The sequence below is a fragment of the Ostrea edulis genome, chromosome 9 (genome assembly GCF_947568905.1).
Source record: "Ostrea edulis chromosome 9, xbOstEdul1.1, whole genome shotgun sequence".
Taxonomy (NCBI): domain Eukaryota; kingdom Metazoa; phylum Mollusca; class Bivalvia; order Ostreida; family Ostreidae; genus Ostrea; species Ostrea edulis.
The window spans coordinates 70,446,482-70,468,008 of NC_079172.1; the positions used below are offsets into that span (position 1 = coordinate 70,446,482).

Below are 21,527 nucleotides of genomic sequence, written 5' to 3' on the forward strand. Positions count from 1 at the left end.
GGATGCTTGAGACGAAGTGAAAGGAGAGCTGAAGTTAAACAAGATGTACAGACTCGTGTTTCACTGTAGTGGTGCTATGGATTGTTATTGCAAAAATACTGAGCTAGCCTTTCCTTCAAAGTTTCTAATCAGAGTTTTGTTACACTCTGTTTCGAACGGGTGTGGATCTCCCTCTACAACTTTTGATTCCCTAGAAATCTTTGGAAATTTTTGTTTTGAGGTATGTTCCTATAATTAGAATTGTGGATTTACTGAGGCCTTGGAGGCCAGGATGTAAACAAATTTGAATTTACACTATTGCAATGTATCATGATTTGGAAGGTAAAATCTTTATCATTGTCACAAAGGTAAACATTTTTGCAGTTCTGCAGAAAAATTTGGTGAGTTGCATTTCACAATTTCAGTATTTTTAAGGATTTCTCACCACAAACCCTGTGCAGTGCAAAGTCTCGGGGACTACTCTCCTCTATGAATAATGAAGTGATATACTCAGCTGACCAGAGGTTGGTCAGATAGCATTAACACTGAATCGGTATCCCATACTTCACAACACATCGATATGAAAAGGTGAAGATAACGAATAGTGATCAACCTCGTAACTCCTTTAACGAATACATACCCGGTAATTAAGAGTTGGATAAACACGGACCCTTGGACATACCAGAGGTGTGATCAGGTGTTTAGGAGGAGTAATGATCCCCTGTCGATAATTAGATATATATCCCTAAAGACCTTTGTAAAACTTCAAATCCCTGCTGTGATCTCTGGAAAGACATTAGTGGAAAGTTGAGAACGACTCCTTGTATGGAAGGTTTTCTATCTAGTTCACCTGACCGTTTCTCTACAACCCATATAATATTGACCTTTTAATAAGACTTTCTGGACATGTAGATATTTGTTATAGAGTTAAACGTTAACAGGAGATCATATGGCATACATCGTGAACCCACCCCATCGTTAAAGGACACATGACACAAAAAAATATTTGTCTGTAATCATTGTCTTTGTAATCCTTAAGTCAGATTCTCACACTGAATCTGTTAAACAAGCATCTGATAACAAGGCACAGCTGGAAATAGTAATCTGTAAACACCAGCCGAAGCAGTTCTCCGAGCAGTGCCGACAGTTAATGAGATAAGAGTCACGTGTGTGTTATATACGTCAGAGGTGAGCTTCTTGGAAATTCTCACCGTAACGTATTCAATACAATGGCTGAAGACTTATCAGAACTCTGATTTATTTAAGAAATAACAAAATTCAATTGCAGTAAAATATTATTGGAAATCATGTAATAAACTTAAATTTTGATATTCACATTTGCAGCAGATTTAGGTTGTTGATCCTCCTTCCCCCCAAGCTCTAAATTGCTAAACATATATAAATATGTACCAGTATGTATATCATGTATATATTGAAAAAAAAATCAACAAAAATTCCGTATATGTCTAATGAATTGACATCATGGCATTCTGAACCCCTTATCTATAAAAATGTATGTCACATATAAATAATGTAAGAAATCTACCATAAAACGAATGTAGGAAAAAAAGTCACGGGAAAAAAGTCACGGATGAAAAATCACAGGAAAATAAGTCACAGGAAAAACAGTCACAATATATATTTTGTATAAAAATCACATAGATGTATGAAAAAAAGTCACAATATATATTATATTATATGTATAGGGGAAAATTCATAGTATATATTTTGATAGAAAAGGGTCACATATACAAAGAAAGGGGGAGAAAGTCACAGTATATATATTTTGAAAGAAAAATATATATATAGAAAAAAGTCAATTATTATATAAGGAGAAAAGTTTTACTTAAATTTGATTCAAAGTTAGAAGATTCCATGGTTTTTTTTAATCGTTTGCAACAAACAAATAACCCCAATAAAAATTAACTTTTAAGTATTTACAACAGTTGTTGAAGGGACTGTTGAGATTAATTAGTGGCTTCACAAGGCACCTTTCCCCTTTTCTAGACAGTGTATTCCCTGTATAAGTAGACAAAATGGCATCAGTTTACAATCTTTGAAGCCATACATAGGATGAAGGAAAAAATATGTTTGTTTTTTTTTTTTAGCAAATGTTAACTATTCATCGGTGCTTTATTTTTTCTACGTATGGTCAAAGTCACTCTTTATAAATATTGTGACTTTTTTTCCTTAGTATAGGCAAAAGCAATCAAAAATTTTGAACAAAAGAAATTGTGACTTTTTTTGCTAGGTGTGGTCATAGACACTCTTTATACATATTGTGACTTTTTTTCCTGTGACTTACTTTCCAGTGACTTTTTTTCCTACCCAGATTGTGACTTTTTTTCCCTGTGACTTTTTTCCCGTTTACCCATATGACAGGGATTATAAAAAATGATCTTTGTTTTCTTTTGGTAACAATTTTCTCTAGCAAATTGTACCCCCTCCCCAAATTTAAATTTGAATCCTGATACAAAATACGAATAGTAAAAAGCAGTTAACTTGCAGCACATATGTAATCATATTGTAAAAAAAAATTAGTTTTTTTTTTACCTGAAGTTTTTGTCGCTTTCTATATGCACCATACCCAGATGGGTTTTTTCTCTCAGTATTTGATTAAGTTGAACATTCACCTTGGGTAGGCCACTCAGCATCGGGTACAGCATCATCTTTTAACTGAGCATGAGCATTATCATAACCTAATTCAGCTAACCGGGGTGGGTAACGAGAATACTGATCTGGCGTAAAGTGTTTCTCACATATTTTACTGTATTTGGTTAATGTAAGGTCTCTTCTACGACAGTAATGTACCCATGCTTTTTGAAGACCTGCATCTTTGGGGAAGCGAAAAAATGACACATTTTTGTCCACTTTTGAAGAGGTTGAACAATTATAAACAGCACAATACGGCATCCTTACAAACTATATGACTACAGTGTAACTCTTTAGATACAAAGAAATATGAGTGTGCATGTTCTTTGTTTATGATAGCATTTAACCCATTACTGGTAATTAGGGAAACTGTTTGTCTTTGATCAGTGATAAGAAAGATTTATAGTATCTCTTCTGTAGAAGCATATAGCATCTCTGTGCTGTAGCTCATCTCTGACGTCACCCCGACTGTTTCCGATCTCTGGGGTTTAGAATATGCATATTGAGGTCATGCTGCTTATCAGTACAGTGTTACAGCTTTAGCTGTGAAACGGATGCGTGTTTAACAGATTCAGTGTGAGAATCTGACTTAAGGATTATAAAGACAATGATTGCAGATAAATAATTTTTTGTGTCATGTGTCCTTTAAGCAATGTTCAATGAAAGGTGAAGATAAGGAACAGTGATCAATCCCATAACTCCCACAGGGAATACAAATTAAGGAGTTGGACAAACACGGAGCCCTGGACACACCAGAGGTAGGATCAGAGAAACACGGACCCCTGGACATACCAGAGGTGGGATCAGACAAACACGGACCCCTGGACATTCCAGAGGTGGGATCAGACAAACACGGACCCCTGGACATTCCAGAGGTGGGATCAGACAAACACGGACCCCTGGATATACCAGAGGTGGGATCAGACAAACACGGACCCCTGGACATTCCAGAGGTGGGATCAGACAAACACGGACCCCTGGACATACCAGAGGTGGGATCAGACAAACATGGACCCCTGGACATTCCAGAGGTAGGATCAGGTGCGTAGGAGGAGTAAGCATCCCACTGTGAGCCCTGACTTGGATTAGGTAAATGGAGTAATCTGTAGTCGAAATCAGCGTGCCAAGAACGGCCTAACAACCGGTATGAAATGCGTCAAACAGCATTTGACCCAATGATAGGTTGTATTGGCAAACTAGATTATTATAACGACCACCTCGTATACATGGTCGAGTTGTGTTACTGACTAGTCCAGTAGAGATGCATGCTTGAATTTTTAAAGGACTTTGATGTTTTCTCTCGTGTTCGTTTTGCTTCAGTCAGTAAAGCACCTCTGACAGAGATGAACCTGTTCAAGAAGGTAGACAGGACATTGGCAGTTTCGAACTAGAGCATTAAATGTTACTCGTAATAAAAGCATGCCCTAGGCTTCTATACTGTGACAGATCTTGCTTGTGATAGTAAGGCGTATAATGGTTACCTCTGCAAATCATAAAATATCGCTGTCCGCTTGCAACGAATTTTGATGCTGTTATAATCTCAGTTTTCAAAATATTTTCTGGTTGTCCTTTCCATAATGCAAGCTCATTGCACTATGTGATATTCCCATGGGCACGAATTGTGCTCCTTTGTTACCTGACGTGACTTTATATTCTTACGAAACATAATTTATTAAAAAACTTCTACATGAGAAGAAAAAATCTGTGACTGTGGCCTTCAATGCGACATTTGGATATATCGACGACGTTTTGTCTATTAACAATAATAACTTTCATTCATATGTCGATTCGATATACATGTCTCCCTGTGAGGTCGAAATAAAAGACAACACAGAGTCGTCCCCTTCTGCTTTATACTTAGATATTTTATTGAAAGTAGACATTAACGGGAAACTGACAGCTCAACTGTATGACAAACGGGATGATTTCAGCTTCTCCATCGTCAACTTCCCATATTTATGTAGCAATATTCCATGATCACCTTCTTATGGTGTTTGTCTCTCAACTGATTCCATACGCAAGAGCTTGTTCTGCGTATGGTCAGTTTTTAAATCGAGACAAGCTACTGACAAAGAAGTTGATGGTACAGGAGTTTCAACAGTCTCGATTGAAGTCAGCATTTCGCAAATTCTATGATCGTTATAACAATCTAGTTCGTCAATACAACTTATCATTAGGTCAAATGCTGTCTGACGTGTTTCATACCGATTGTTAGGCCCTTCTTGGGACACTGATTTTGACTACGGATAACTCCGTTTACCTGATCAAGATATAGGGCTCACGGCACGTGTGACCGGTCGACAGGGGATGCTTACTCCTCCTAGGCACCTGATCCCAACTCTGGGGTGTCCAGGGGTCCGTGTTAGCCCATTTTGTATTGCTTATAGGAGTTATGAGATTGATCACTGTCCGTTATATTCACCTTTCATTCATACAAATATATCTACCTTTTAGAATTTATGAAAAATGTTTATATACAAGGAAATAATTGATACTTAAAATGAAATAAACAATGGCAAATAAATAAATAATAATTAAAAAAAAAAAAACCCAACAAATTAAGCATTTCATCTAGCCTTGAATGTTAAGTTTGGTTATAGAACAAAAGAGGTAAATATGGATGATTACATATATATGTATAAATCGATACAGTAACCATATTTATATGACATGTATTGAAAAATGTATACAATGAATATTCAAATAATGAATAAAATAAAGCATATAATCGTATTCAGTACGAAAATAAATAGGAGTTAACAGATTCTGTTTACCGATCGCGATATACCCGAAACCCACCCCTCACCCCGACAAAAATATACTGCTATTCAAATACTGCAATAAATATTATCACAATTCCTGTGTTAGCGCATTGTTTGTAACATGCATCTGAAATCGCAACCCGATTGAGTGGGCATTGAAAAAGAATACACGGTCTTTTCAAATTCACCGTTGTTTTCTGTGAAACAACGGCTGCTGTCTGTATTTTGATTCAAAGATTTACCCTTTATCTGTGTTCAGTTTGGAACATTACGTAATAAGTATTTGTCAGGCCGGTAAATCTAGTTAACAATGCGCATAACTAGTCACCACAAAGACAAAACAGCCGGTGATGTACATTTGTCTAGAATATTGTTTGATTTATCGGATGTGCATTGTGTGTGATAGTATAAATAGCATACCAACAAAGCAACAACTTGGAAAGAATTAAACAGCTGTTAAACATGAAGTCAGACGGAATGTCGACGCGTAGTAATTTTATCTTCACACTGGTTCAACCTTTTCAACAGAGAAAATAAGTATCTGTCAATGACACCAGCTTCTTCGAAATGGCCGTTTTTTGCGATGGAATAAGCCTGCGAAATGGTCTTCAGCGCCATCCACAGATAACCTCGTAATTCGTAAACCCTGGACTGACTTCTGTAATGAAACATTTTTCGACGAGCCACTACGCCTGTCATCTCGATTTCAGCTAAGAACGTTTCTGCCTTTTCTAGGTCACTTTGACTGACCTGATAGTTCGGAGACACATCCCCATTCAAACCAATTCCGAGCAAACAAAACGCCATCCTCAACAAAATCACTCTCTTTGTCACCAAATTCTTCTCATCTGATGGGTCCGAGATCAACATACTCAATGCTCGTTCTCCGTCTTTCAGCAGGGATTCTTTCAATTTGGTTGTCGGAGAATGCTGAATACGACACAACTTACACAAGATAATGTAGTATAGAACATTGGCATATTCCACGGGGGCACTGCCGAATTCCGCGAGGAACTTTGCATAGTTTGCCAAATCTTCAGCTGCAGCAAAGTCCCCAGCATATGCACGAGTTAGAGATCTTCTAACACAACACAAGGCGTCAAACGTAGGCGCACTAGATGTTTGATTCGAAAATGAATGGATTCTTTGGAATAGTTCTTCATCGAATTTTGATTTATCGTACATGTGGATGATAGTGTCTAATTCTAAAATCTGCAAATATTCACAGTTGTCTGCGTAAAGCAACTTTCTTTTCCCATTTGATTCGTTCTTCCATTTCATTTTCATGTTTGCAGATAGTGCCCTGCAAACTTGTAGAGGATCATGAAATTGACCATCATGAAACATTCCTTGCCACCTGTATATATTATCCAGGGCACGTGCTCTGTCATCTGGAGTCGATCTGCGGACTATAGATATTGCCCCGGATTTTCCAGATGTTATCTCAAAATAACGAAGAAATTGTGCTGCGATGTCGTTGAAGCCATGTTCCCCAAAACGATGATAAAGTTCATAAAAGCAGGTAAATGTTTTATCTCTACAGACAATTATCTTCAGTATTTCCTTTGGCGAGTCCTCCTCAACAGCTGACTTCAGACATCCCACTGTCTGCAAGGCGTGTTTTATTCTCGGCGTGTCTTCGGATTCTAGAAGTACCAGTAGTGTATCGATATCTTCTCTCTCCGGAAGCAAGGGTTTACAGGTCCTGGAAAGTCTTGCCGACATGATCAAAGGTTTCACTGATCGCGTGCACGGTAGAGAAGTATCATGTTATTATCAAGCAAGCTTGTCTGTTTTATGGAATCGGCTACTCTGAATCACGTGATCGGTAAAACCTGAAAGTAGAAAATTCAATAATTAAAAGGTGGAGATAACGATCTGTGATGAATCTCACTACTGTTATAAAGAATACAAAAATAAGAGAAGGGCAAACACGGACCCCTAGACAATGATACAATTTGTCGAAAAAATCCATTATATAGCTACATGTATTTCAACCCCTGCTGTTTATATAATTACAAGACAAAAACAAGTAAATTCCGAATTACATAATGGGAATTCCATTTGATTGATGAAGTGAAAATAAGATTTTTCTTCAATCTATCGAAGTGAAAACTAAAACATTTGCTACTTTGATACAACACTGGGCGTTTATCAATTGTTGTATATAGAGCCATGTTTTACACACTATAGGAAGAGAAAACTATTTACTTTACCTGTGGATATTTACAACGTTTGTCCTGTGCATATTTATATCTTCTAATTGTCAACATACACAAGGCTTTAATAAGATAATGTATATATACACATGACTGACGGCTGAAACATACGCTCCTCTCCGCTGACTGACGGCTGCAGACAATTAATGCAGGTAACCACTGCTGTAACAGATGATGTAACCTTAGGACTCGGATCAATAGAAACAGCCGTGTATATGTGGAGACACTTGACACTAGGACAGTAGTCATTCTCTGTAATTGTATTTATTTAGAGATAAGTTTGCCTGAATTCTTTTCACTTGTTCAGCTATGAAATTAAAGTGCACCATGATAAATGACTATACCTTCTGTTAGTGTTGGTTGATTTAATGATTGTATTGTTAAATTACTCTACTATGTGTCAGAAAACATGCTAAATTTTGATTGTGACAATTGAGGCATTGTTCACCATGATTCTCTTTATAACCTCAGATCAGACAAAAATGTAATTCGTTAAAAAAAATCCGTTTAACGGCAATGCTTTTTATAGATTCATGTGGGGGGGGGGGGGGGGGGGGGCAAATATAAATATGGTACAGGGATTTCAACAATCTCGATTGAAGTCAGCATTTCGCAAATTCTATGGTCGTTATAACGATCTAGCTCGTCAATACAACCTCGCATTGGGTCAAATGCTGTCTGACGTGTTTCATACCGATTGTTAAGCCGTTCTTGGCACACTGATTTTGACTACAGATAACTCCGTTTACCTGATCAGGATATGGGGTTCACGGCGGGTGTGACCGGTCAACAAGGGATGCTTACTCCTCCTAGGCACCTGATCCCAACTCTGGTGTGTCCAGGGGTCCGTGTTTGCCCAACTATCTATTTTGTATTGCTTGTAGGAGTTATGAGATTGATCACTGTTCGTTATCTTCACCTTGCATTTAACCATCGAGTTTGTATCTCTGCTGGTGGACAGTCTGTCCCCGAGGATACTTGTCGCTCGATATATGTTCCTTCATGAATATACACAATAACGAAACAATACTGGCTGACACGTCGCCCAGTATAAAAAGGTGTCACTCTGTGGAGTCTATAAGGGACACAGGCTCCTACAGATCGGTTGGTGTCCCTCGGATTATCCTTCGAGATATCAAAGATTTGTCGTATGTACAATCGTCAGATTGTCAACTTTGGTACAGAAACCAAAATTCTTATACCCAAATTAAAGACTGTTATGTTCTTTTAAGAGATATATTTGATAATTCCTTTTCAGACCCCATGTGTTCAACCTCAAATTGTTCTGCAAAAAATTGCAAAACTTGTGATATACTGATCACTAAAAATTCATTTAGTAGTAATCTAACAGGACGTAGTTTCTGTGCCAAAACGTTTGATAATCTGACTTGTAAATCTTCTAACGTTGTCTACGCCATTGAGTGTAACCTGTGTGGCTTAATTTATGTGGGAGAAACCAAGGGTTCACTTAATAAAAGAATATCGGGGCACAGATTTCAAATTAATAATGGTGGTAACCGACTTCTTTACAAGCATTTTAATGCACCGGACCACTCCATCTTGTCCATGAGGGTAAGGATTTTAGAAAAAATTTACCATCACACAAACAATCCTACATTAAGCACCCCTTTTCGTAGACAACGAGAAGATCACTGGATCAGGACCCTAGGCACTGCATTTCCATTTGGATGCAATGATAATGTATATGATGTGGGAAATTTGACTAGTCCACAAGGAAATAACGTTAATGTGATGGGACTCTTTCCCAATACCCAAAGACGAAAACGCAGTCACGGACATCAATGCGCATCTGGTGCATCAAAATTGGTACCGTATAAGTTTTACATTCATATAAAAGACCAAGTATAAATGATGTCACGTTTGATTAACTTTTGCCTCACGTCAACAGACAATTGGGTCCACATCATATTCGTACAAAACTTTACTCTATCCCATTGGGGGTTTTACACACGTTATTTGAAGAAGCTATGGCTAGTCTATACTTGGATTTTTCAACACCTGAATATAGACTGAACTCTATGATTATGGATGTTGCCTACCACAGGCTCTATAAACCAGCACGGACCATGGATGATATTCCTTCCAAATCATGCCGTCAGTTCCTTAAGCTCAAATTTACAAACAAAGGAATAAATGCCGTCAACATAAGCAACATTCTTCGTCATAAAAGGGTTCAGTCGTGTATTCCAACTAATTTCAAGTTCAAGTCTACACCCTATATTTCCTACAGCTATACTTCTACTATTGCATCCAAACTTTTTAATTATAAACAAACTTTGCAGTGCTTAGATATAGACCATCTTATACGTAATCCACCAACATGTTCTTGTTCTTCATCTTCTTTCAACTACAGTCCAGCTGGACATGTCATTACTGGTGATGTTGATATAATTGAAAATGAGGACCTCAAATCACTTATTCTTAAAGGTCCTAAATACAGAGAACCTCGGTCTTTTAATTGGCGACAGAACTTCATCTCTATTATGAGTTCTGTCGAAGATTATGCCAAACGATGGGCTAAATATGAAAAAGAAGAACTTGATACATTGTCAGAATGAGTTAAAAGCATAAGAGGGATATTAAAATCCCGCATTAGACACATGAAAACAAAAGTACGTACCATCTATCCTTCCGTGTTTAGTAAACCAGAAGTGATAAAGGAATTAGATAGGTTACATGAGGAATATGTTTTGGTTCCAGCTGACAAAGCTAGTAACAACATTGTCTTTGTCTGTAAGGCTCATTATTACAACTGTATTTAAAACGAACTTGGCATTAATTCCACTTTTGGTAATCATACTTATACTCCAACTGCCCTTTCAAAAGACAAAATTCTTCAAAACCATGCTTCAGTTTTAGACACATTTAATATTCCAGTCAATGGGTCGAATGAATATGAGTTACCGTACCTATACTGGATTCCTAAACTACATAAAAACCCTTACAAATAAAGATACATTGCTGGATCCAGTAAATGCTCTACCAAGCCCCTATCTTTGCTCCTCACAAAAATGTTAACAGCTGTGAAGGAGAAACTTCAAACTTACTGTGCGACTACATATGCTAGAAGTGGTGTTAATGTAAAACTTATACGGTACCAATTTTGATGCACCAGATGCGCATTTCGACAAATAATGTCTCTTCAGTGATGCTCAACCGAAATGTTTGAAATCTGAAATAACTATGAAGTTTTGGAGCTAAATATAGCCAAAAACAGCGTGCCAAAAAAGTGGAGCCAAATTCGTCCAAGAATAAGAGCTATGCATGAGGGAGATAATCCTTAATTTTGAAATCAATTTCTAAATTTTATAACAGCAATTAAATATACATCCGTATTTTCAAGCTAGTAACGAAGTACTTAGCTACTGGGCTGTAGAGACCCTCGGGGACTAACAGTCCACCAGCAGAGGCCTCGAACCAGGTGTCATAATGTAAAACTTATACGGTACCAATTTTGATGCACCAGATGCGCATTTCGACAAATAATGTCTCTTCAGTGATGCTTAACCGAAATATTTGAAATCCGAAATAACTATGAAGTTTTGGAGCTAAATATAGCCAAAAACAACGTGCCAAAAAACCTATGACTTTTCAACACTATACACGATCATTCCTCACGATAAATTTAAAATTTTCGTTATGTTCATGAACTTCGTTAGTCTTCATCGTGACAGAATAACGATTTCTTGCAAATGTTGGGTGTTTTACTAGGCATGTTGATTCATTTCTAACAAAAGGAGAGATAATATACTCATTTACCAGGATTCAGGAAATACACGAGTGAAGAATTACAATTAGAATTAGATCTATAGTGTTTTAAAATTTTCATCTTAATAGTAAAAATTTTTGTGAAAAGGTCCACAGGTAACAGGACTGTCGTCTCATCTTTCCTTTCTTGACCAACTTAGGAGATACAGTGTATCAAGTTTCACAATTCCCGATGTCTCTGTAGAGCACCTCATCAGGTTCTGGGTAATTTTTCGGAGGAAATGAAATCAATAAGGAAGATTAAAGCTTCCAATTTACAGTGTAATTTGAGTCGTTGGAGACTATAGAAGAATCTAATTCACGGTCAGACTATTACCAGGTAAATCTTGTTGGGAATCTCCCCAAACTGCAGTAGTTTGCAGCAGTTAAAAATGCCTCGTGATCTGGAGTTCATAGGTAGGCCTGTTCATGTCTCTCGTGATCTGGAGTTCATAGGTAGGCCTGTTCATGTCTGATGATGAACAATAGGGAAATGTTCTCATTAAAAGCAGAAGTCTATATCAAAAGCAAATGAGTTGTTTCAATTGGTAACATTTTTTTTTCACTTCCTATAAATCAATTAAAGTCATTTATCTGATAATGGTTCCAGTTCATTTACTCACTATGATCATGTCAAAAGAAATGCAAAATACGCAGTTTATTCATGATTATCGAAGTATTGATTTAAGTACGGCTTTAGCACTTTTTTTTTTTTGAGTGTGTTTTGGATGTCTGAAATTTGAGCAAAAGGTATATCATTTTAAGTCTGCTATGAAGCTGGTGTGATTTTTTTTTATCAGTGTATATTTTGCGTCCATGACGTTACAAAATGTACAAAATGTGTGGTGCTCACTGCATGGTACTGTATTATGTACATTCTCATCAGCTGGTGTTAACTGGAATGGTTCACATGCATTTTTTGAAAAAAATATTTTTCATTTTTGATGTTAAACATAAAAAATATAACTCCATTAATGTTGACAACCAAATTTTGGACCTTCTGAATGCAAGGATAAGAGCAATATTTTAGCCTTAACTGTGTGATGTAAACAAAGATAGGAGTCTTTTTATGTAAACAAACAAACCAGTGAAATGTAAATTTTGTAATTTAAAGCATCTTAATTTTACACAGTCATAAATTTTACGAATTTTAAATGACATATTTTACCTAAAGAATACTTGAAATGTGATAGATATAATAAACTTGGATCAATATCCATTTCTTTTGAAAACTTCGTAAACGATAGTACACCGCAATCTTTGTATCAAAACAAATGGTAAATACTCTAAAATGAGCTTCTGTGACAATTTATAACCTTATTAGTATTTTTTTTTGAAAACATTATAAACAGTAGATTTTGATTATTAAAAGTGAAGAACAAAATTTGGGGGGAAATCGTGAACCAGTCCCTTTAATATTTGATACATTCTCATCAGTTAGTGTTAATATTTACTGGCAGTGTGGTCCACACAGATCTGGAACACGGTAGTCACATATGAACAGCAATAACAGAAATGTGCATTTGACCTTGACATCATTTGGAAAGGGAGACATGTTTTTGATCTTAAGAAATGATGTGGAGTTACATATAGTATTGTATAATTAGAGGAAATATTAATTATATTTTCAGAAATACTACCATGGAGAAAGTATAGCAGTCAATGTGTTGGTGGATAATAATACGAGTAAATCGGTTAAAAAAGTGAAGATTTCTGGTGAGTGCCATGTGGAACAGGAAACTTCTTCAGATAATCTAGAAGATAGGAACACAATTATTGATTTCAAATTAAAGTGAAGATTCTGGTTGAATGAAATGATTTATTGATGAGTCACATGACGCAATGCGGTCTGGATAAGTCTGGCGCTGTGTGTTCTCAAGGCCATTTTTTTTTTTTTTACCAAAGATGGAATGTAGTATCTATGGAGACAAAAATTGTGCGAAGTCCCCTAGGCCCTAAGGAGAGGGACTAAAATCTGAATTCAGGGACATCAAGCAAACAAACTGTGTAAAGTCTTAATGAGCAAAGATCTCTACCAAAACTGTAAAATTCATGCCCCTCCCAACCCATGGGGTCACAGTGCTAGGGTGGGGCTTTATGGTTCACATAGAAAATTGCATTACTTCTTTGAAAATCTCGAGAACTGGGCATTAAAGAGCAAACCCTTCGTATAGCAATAATGAACGCACTGACCTTTAGGTAGCATCATTTAAAGATTGATAGCCCCATGGTTATGGCTTCTGGTGTCAGGGTGGGGATTCGATTCTAGTATCTTATATAATGAAAATGAAAAAAAAATCTGTTTTATTTGTAATGAAGTGAAAGTACATGTCTTAACTGTATTTGTAATTAAGTGAAAGTAGAGGCACAAAGGCTACATGCTTATAATGACCTGACAGTGTTTTGTGACCATGAACCCAAGTCTTCTGGCCAAGGATATATTTCAGATTAATATGAACCGTTTATTCCCTGTTCTACACCTGGCTGCTGATTTGTGTTTTTCACTGCTAATTTGAGAAAATCCACTGCTTGAAATGTCTTGTTAGGGGTGAGACAGAATGTCTTGTTAGGGGTGAGACAAAATGTCTTGTTGGGGGTGAGACAGAATGTCTTGTTGGGGGTGAGACAGAATGAAATGTCTTGTTAGGGGTGAGACAGAATGAAATGTCTTGTTAGGGGTGAGACAGAATGAAATGTCTTGTTAGGGGTGAGACAGAATGTCTTGTTGGGGGTGAGACAGAATGCAAGAGATTAAGACTCCTTTTGGCATCGAGTTCTAAACTTATTCCCATCATCATCTTTTTGTAACGAAGATGTCTGAAAAGATACTTTTTCTTGGTGTTGCATTTCCCCCGCAGGATTTCTGTTTAGCCTTGGAATTACACACCTGTAAAATACCTCTGGCATTTACTATTCAAGATGTCCGATTAACATGATTGATAGTATTAAGAGTCTCGAGTTGCTGTTACTTTAATTTAGTTTTCATGTATTTCTCTAAATTTATTTTCCCATTCAATTAAATCATTTCATTATGATTAAATACTGAAATGAATTCACAAGTGTCTGTAATACAACAGAAATTTCTATTGGACTATCTCTGATATGCATATAAGGCAATGCGCATATACTTCAAAGTAAACATCCCTCAGGTAATCCTCATTGGGAAAATTTGTGACAACTGCCTAATATTCCAAAATTACCTTGGTGTACTATAAATGTCTGCTATAGTCTCTTCAAAATTTTCTTGGCATCCTGTATCTACAATCAATCATCAAGACCTGGTTCGTGTGCATATGAAATGATAGAGAGAAGAGAGTCTTTTACAAATATTCTATTTACAGGCTATCCATTGGTACAAGTACAATGTAATTTATTTTACAGTACTTTTGATTGTTTTCAAAGTAGAGGAACAAAGAAAAATGCTATTATTTTAAATGTTCGACTCAATCAATTATATTTTTTTGAGCAAATATAGGGAAAAGGGCCATTTCATGCCAAAATGTAGGCAGGCATGTAATTTTTCCTCTTTTCAGAGGAAATCCTCTGATTAGCTCAATTTTCGAAAAAATGAAACACTCTGGGTTTGATCTAAAATGACAGAAATATTTTTCCAGGTAGGATGAGGTGTTTATCTTCCTTTTTGACCAGTTTTTCTCTGATTTTTGAGGAATTCAGTCCCAGCCCTGTATAGGGAGGGATTAAACAGCATTTCTTAAATGATAGGGATTTTATAAAAATGTAGGAAATATAGGGCAGCTTGAAGGCCTGACTGTATAATGTACTATTTACACTGAATTGACAATGGATGAAGGCTGTATTGTGTATACTAGTGATTTCTGACTTTAGAATTGTATGGAACCTTTATATATAGTCTTGAGTTTTATTTTACAGTTCGCCAGTTTGCTGATATTTGTTTGTTTTCAACTGCACAGTATAAATGTAGTGTTGCGGAAATAGACAGCGAGTGAGTACACCTTATAAACCTTGTTACACATGTAGCCTTACTGCCACCTTATAAACAATGTTAAACTTGTAGCCTTACTGCCACTGAGTACACATTATAAACCATGTTACAAATGTAGCCTTACTGCCACTGAGCACACATTATAATCCATGTTTCACATGTAGCCTTACTGCCACCTTATAAACCATGTTACACATGTAGCCTTACTGCCACCTTATAATCCATGTTTCCCATGTAGCCTTACTGCCACCTTATAATCCATGGTTCACATGTAGCCTTACTGCCACTGGGCACATGTTATAACCATGTTACACATGTAGCCTTACTGCCACTGAGTACATATAACCATGTTACACATGTAGCCTTACTGTCACTGAGTACATATAACCATGTTACACATGTAGCCTTACTGCCACTGAGTACATATAACCATGTTACACATGTAGCCTTACTGTCACTAAGAACATATAACCATGTTACACATGTAGCCATCAGGCCTGGATTTCTCAAAATAAATTTAAGTTGGACTTATGTCAGAGATTTTACCCAAGTTTTGACTGCTCAAATAAAACATTCAAAACTTATAAACAGAGGTAAAGAAACCTCACTGCTACAGCTTTGAGTGCCATCCATGGGTCTAAATTTGTGGCACTTCGCCTACAGCTGGTGACATCTCTATCTGAACAAACAATTCTTGAATATGGGACGTAAAATAACAAGCAAGCCTTACTGCTACATTTATCTCGGAGAATTAGTAATGGGATTTTTATGTAAATTCTGATTTTGCATGTGTTGTTTAGGTTTGTAAAGTGAAGACTGCAATGCAATTGTCACAAACATGGCTTTTTGATTAATCTATCTTGTTTACATTCATTGATTGCTTGCAGTTAAAAAAGAATTAACATTATTGATTCTAACAAATACTGAAGGGAAAATATAAAGCCAAAACAAAGTGTCAATGAAACAGAACAATTCACAGATGTCATTGAATACGAAATTCTTATTCAATTTATTTGCTTTAAAATTGCTTGATAATTGCATTTGAACACCTGATTAATGGAAACAGGCATGCAGAAAATCTTAAGTGAAGGTTTTCCCTTAAATTTGGCTCTGGAGTTATATAATACAGATTGCTACCATAACCTCTGCAGTTTAGAGTGGGTGGCTATAAATCAATCAGCCAAGTGGAATATTCTAAAAGCAACACGTCTTCGGATTTGTTTTCAATCAATTACACATCATTTCTTACAATGTACATTATGCTTGGATTTCTCAAAACAAGCTGAAGTCAAAACTTGGACTTATCTAAGTCAAAACTTGGACTTACGTCTGAGATTTTACTCAAATAAAAGAAAATTCAAACTTAAGTCTGAGATTTTACTCATATAAAAGAAAATTCAAACTTATGTCTGAGATTTTACTCAAATAAAAGAAAATTCAAACTTAAGTCTGAGATTTTACTCAAATAAAAGAAAATTCAAACTTAAGTCTGAGATTTTACTCAAATAAAAGAAAATTCAAACTTTTTTCAAGAAATCCGATCTGCACATCTAGTGGAATTAAGCTGCTTTTAGCTTTTGCAACCAGCATATTTTTATCATGATAAAAAAGGGGGATGGTTACTTTGATACATGTACTCACTGTATAATGCTTGTTGATAAATTGGAGATGAAGTCTGGTTAAAATTTCTATGTCATATCTATAACCATGTTCTTAACTGCCAAAGGAATTTTTCATGCCATCAAAATGTTGTTGAAGTTCAAAGGGTAAATGTTAATGTTCCCAAAACATACATGACACGGAAATGTAGCTCTTATTTAATGTAAGCACAGGCAAGTAAAAAACAAAGATACATAATTATATTAACATCATCTAATGAAAAAAAATTGATTGATTGATTATTGTTTTACGTCCCTCTCGAGAATATATCACTCATATGGAGACGGCACCAGTACTGGTGAAGGGCTGCAAAATTTAGGCCTATGCTCAGCGCTTACGGCCATTGAGCAGGGAGGTATCTTTATCGTGCCATATCACTTGTGACACGGGACCTCGGTTTTTGCGGTCTCATCCGAAGGACCGCCCATTTAGTGGCCACTTACGACAAGCAAAGGACACTGAGGACCTTTTCTAAAACCTAGGTCCCGTGTCACAGCAGGTGTGGCACAATAAAGATCCCTCCCTGCTCAAAGGCTGTAAGCGCCAATTAAAAGCCCAAATTTCGCAGCCCTTCATCGGCAATGGTGACGTCTCCATACGAGTGAAATATTCTCGAGCGGGACGTTAAACAATATACAATCAATCAATTCCATAGCTGTTGTAGCAGTTGATTAAAGCCTAGTTGTATCTCCGTAAAATTTTACACTTAAATGATTGACATGTAGAGGAAGCAGACACCAAATTAAAATGGTGGCGAATAATGTAAATTTTAACCATTTGATATAAACATTTGCTTTTTCTTCATTTTCAGGGAAAGCTTTCCTATTCAACCTAGTCAGATTGGGTTTTGCAAAGTATATTATTTGACTCCATTGTTGTCCAATAATCGAGACAAAAGGGGTCTAGCTTTAGACGGCAAACTCAAGCACGAGGACACGAATCTTGCGAGCTCCACAATGTAAGTTACGGGACGAGTATATCACTGTACTCAGTTTTGTTAGGAACTTCTATTTGATATGAAATTTTCTTGTGATCATCTATAATTGCTTGGATCCAGTTGCACAATTTATTTTACCGAAATAAATTACACAAGTAACAAATTATATACCGTATAGCTGGTTTTTTTTTAGTGAATCTAAAAAATGGTGATTTGCTGGTATGCTAATAATTTTAGCAGAATAAAATTTGGCAGACAAGAAAGAGTTATCTCTCTTGCAAATACTGAAGTTGCAATTGGGTGCATATCTGGCAAGTGAAATTTTGGCAGAAAGCTATCTAACTTATAAGATAAGCCAAATTTATTACCCCATGGAAAACACACACCCAAAAACCACTATGCGGTATACTAATACATTACATTCAAGGAAACATAGTTCCATTTTTTGTGTTGCATACATGTGTAATGTATTTGGCGTAAGCAGCATTGTGTTGATATATTTGTTGTTTTTTTTTTTCAGTATGACAGAATCTAGTCAAAAAGAGAACTTAGGCATTGTTGTGTCATATAAAGTTAAAGTACGGCTTATCCTCGGGTTTGGATCAGGGTGAGTTTACTTATCTGTTCTTAGTCCAGATTATACTTAATCCAGATTATACTCTACCAGTCAAGGAATTGTCTTATCTGTTCTTAATCCAGTTTATACTCTACCAGTCAAGGAATTGTCTTATCTGTTCTTAATCCAGATTATACTCTACCAGTCAAGGAATTGTCTTATCTGTTCTTAGTCCTGATCATACAGAGAGAAGCTTTGACTATTTGTCTGAGTTCCGTGTTTGTACAGAGAAAAGCTTTGACTATTTGTCTGAGTTCCGTGTTTATACAGAGAGAAGCTTTGACTATTTGTCTGAGTTCCGTGTTTGTACAGAGAGAAGCTTTGACTATTTGTCTGAGTTCCGTGTTTGTACAGAGAGAAGTTCTGGATATATGTCTGATTTTTGCCTTGTGATTTCAGGGACCTGTGTGTGGAGTTACCCTTTACTTTGACTCACCCTAAACCTGTGGAATCCCCTCCCCCGTCCCGTCCTATCAGTGTGGTCCCCAAAGACGGAGATAACGTACCAGTGGACACCGACCTCACACAGTTAGAGACCAAGTATGTGTTTTATTTGTAGAAATTCCGTAAACCAGCTTTTCTTCACCTGTGAGAAATACATATGAAATTTGCAAGCATCTTTTTCTCTGTTGGGCAAGAAGAGAAACTAACTATTAAAATTTAAATTTTGTGAAGTGTTTCTTAGATTTTTTTAATACTGAAAGTATTTTGTATGCCATCATCTATTTGTATGTACATGTAATTAGGTATTGTGTAAAATTATCATTTTCAATACCTTCAAAACAACTAGAATACAAAAGGAATTAGTATTTTATGTTTTGTTGTCAATAACTTTATTTAAAAAACAATAACAAACCACTAGTTGTGAATTTCAAACTTTACCTCAGAAGGTTTGGTTTGTCAGTTTTTACTATTTTCTCATGCTTACTAAATACACAGAATCATTAATATTCACCTTATTTCAGTGGAGTGGAGCCTGACAAAGATGATGACTTCATTTTTGAAGACTTTGCAAGACTAAGATTAAAAGGTCATGATGGAGATGACACAGAAGCTTGAGTTGACCTTTGAACCTTTGTATAACAAATCAGTAACTTTAAGAATCTTATCGCAAGTATCGCATTACCAATGTGTTAAACCTTTCAGGATTAAAATGAAGATATTAAAAAGGGAAAGTTTCTCAGAATTCTCACAGTGTTAAAAAAAACACAGTATACTGCAAAGTACATTGGGTGTTTTAGGTGTTGTCATAGTAACAAAATGTGAAGTTTATATACAATGTATATTTTTATTGTAATTAAAACCTGATCTTTTTTTTTGCTGAAGAATCTTTGATATACTTGTGTAACACTATACAAAGTGTATGTCACTTCGGGAAACAATATTCCTAGTGAGCAAATGATGAAAGTCTGGAGAACATATTACAGCTATAACAGGTATACAAGGCCGTCTTGCTCTGGTGCTTTTCACTTCCGTTTTCTGTGTGTATAGGCAGGTATTTGTACCATTAGAACACTCAATGTCAGTCGGAGAATGTCTTAGTATTATATATTTATTACAGAATCATAGTGCTTTTATATTTAAAGAATTAGAAAATTGGCATAATCTATCCATTTTCTGTAATTACATTTTATGTATTGTTTTCATTTTTTAAAATCATTGTGCTTAAAGAGGAAAAGAATTATATATACAGTGCATAGTTATATATATATTTTCTGAATGTGCACTTATTGAAGATGTGCATTATGCAAAACTGATAAAATCATTTGTGTTTTAAAACATTTCTTTTTTTATATAATGTAAATCCCCCTCAGAAGTTTTGTATTAGTTAAAAGCAATGCCATATGATACATAGTCATATTCTATGTAAGGGAATTAAATGATACAGTTTCCAAAAAAAAATAAATAATTCTTTCATATATTAAATTTTTTTTTAAAACAAGTCCATGATAGGAAATTTTGTTTTATCAAAACAAGCACTAATATGATGTTTATGAGGATACTTTTAAATGCTTACAATTTTCTTACTACTTATGAATCTCTACATTTTTCTTGGAACATACTTGTATCTAAAATAAAATTCTGTAGAAACATTGCTGGATATGATCAGGGATAGGGTGGTGATTTATTTTAAATACTCGAGCATCAATACGGGACTAGTGTAGAGCTGTGTATAGACAATGTAGAGAGAGTTAGCAAACATTTTAAACCACATATATACAACATTGTGTGAAACCTTTGTGTGGGTACGTTTTGTCAGATTTTTAAGATACTATGCTTTATATATATATAAAATTACATGTGACTTTTTGTATTAAAAAAAGCTATGTTTCAGTTTCGTGTCTCTGTAAATATAGAAGTTTTTTTTTCCCAAACCTAAGTAAACTAAAACAATGCAGTATTCAGCATTGGCAGAGCGAGCAGAACTTCCTAGGTTGTCCACCAACATGTAAAGGCCTATCCATGCATATTATGTACAAAACTATATCTATATGCTTTGTTGTTGTTCAGTAGTCCTGAAATTTTAATCATTTGTATTGTTAAGTAAATATTTGAAATGCATAAATCTGAAGTGGTTTGTTGTATGTGCTGTAAGGACTCTGTGACCAGACCTTTGCTTTTTGCCGGGATTATGACACACTATGAATCCGTCTCCGAAGAATTTTAGCAGTAAATAAAGCATGGTTAAGGAGGTACTCTACATCGTCATAATGGTCGACTTCCTTTTTTAACATGGATGAAAATATCAGTATGAGCAATATTTGTCTATTCATTTCAAAAGTCATTGCTTGGCTGAGTAGCGCATTAGGTTGGCACGGCGACTGCTGAACTGTAGTATATCACGGGTTCGAGTCCAGCAGGGTTTAAAAAAAAAAAAAAATTCTGATTGCTTTCTACTAAAACTGCATTTTTTGTCCAAATAAAGTAAATTTGGAAGTTTTTTCAATTTCTAAATATTGTTTTACATTTC

The 21,527-nt window shown here is 35.8% G+C and overlaps 2 protein-coding genes across 2 annotated transcripts; one reads left to right on the forward strand and one right to left on the reverse strand.

The window, feature by feature from the left end:
- Positions 1 to 61: 61 nt before the first annotated feature.
- LOC130050419 (beta-arrestin-2-like) lies at positions 62 to 21,122 on the forward strand. Its single transcript, XM_056150492.1, has 7 exons — positions 62 to 220; positions 13,012 to 13,096; positions 15,272 to 15,344; positions 17,815 to 17,961; positions 18,461 to 18,547; positions 18,956 to 19,096; positions 19,522 to 21,122. Exons 1-7 carry the CDS (start codon positions 77 to 79, stop codon positions 19,613 to 19,615), a joined length of 771 nt encoding a protein of 256 aa, XP_056006467.1. The 5' UTR covers positions 62 to 76; the 3' UTR covers positions 19,616 to 21,122.
- Positions 4,476 to 7,753, reverse strand: LOC130046655 (uncharacterized). Its single transcript, XM_056150490.1, has 2 exons — positions 7,610 to 7,753; positions 4,476 to 7,228 (listed from the first exon to the last, which is right to left on the reverse strand). Exon 2 carries the CDS (start codon positions 7,116 to 7,118, stop codon positions 5,862 to 5,864), a length of 1,257 nt encoding a protein of 418 aa, XP_056006465.1. The 5' UTR covers positions 7,119 to 7,228; positions 7,610 to 7,753; the 3' UTR covers positions 4,476 to 5,861.
- Positions 21,123 to 21,527: the final 405 nt, after the last annotated feature.

Coding starts and splice junctions, on each gene's coding strand:
- LOC130046655 (XM_056150490.1), bottom strand. CDS start 7,118: ATGTCGGCAAGACTTTCCAGGACCTGTAAACCCTTGCTTCCGGAGAGA.
- LOC130050419 (XM_056150492.1), top strand. CDS start 77: ATGGATTGTTATTGCAAAAATACTGAGCTAGCCTTTCCTTCAAAGTTT. Junction 13,097..15,271: donor TAAAAAAGTGAAGATTTCTG/GTGAGTGCCATG, acceptor TTTATTTTACAG/TTCGCCAGTTTGCTGATATT. Junction 18,548..18,955: donor ATCCTCGGGTTTGGATCAGG/GTGAGTTTACTT, acceptor TTGTGATTTCAG/GGACCTGTGTGTGGAGTTAC.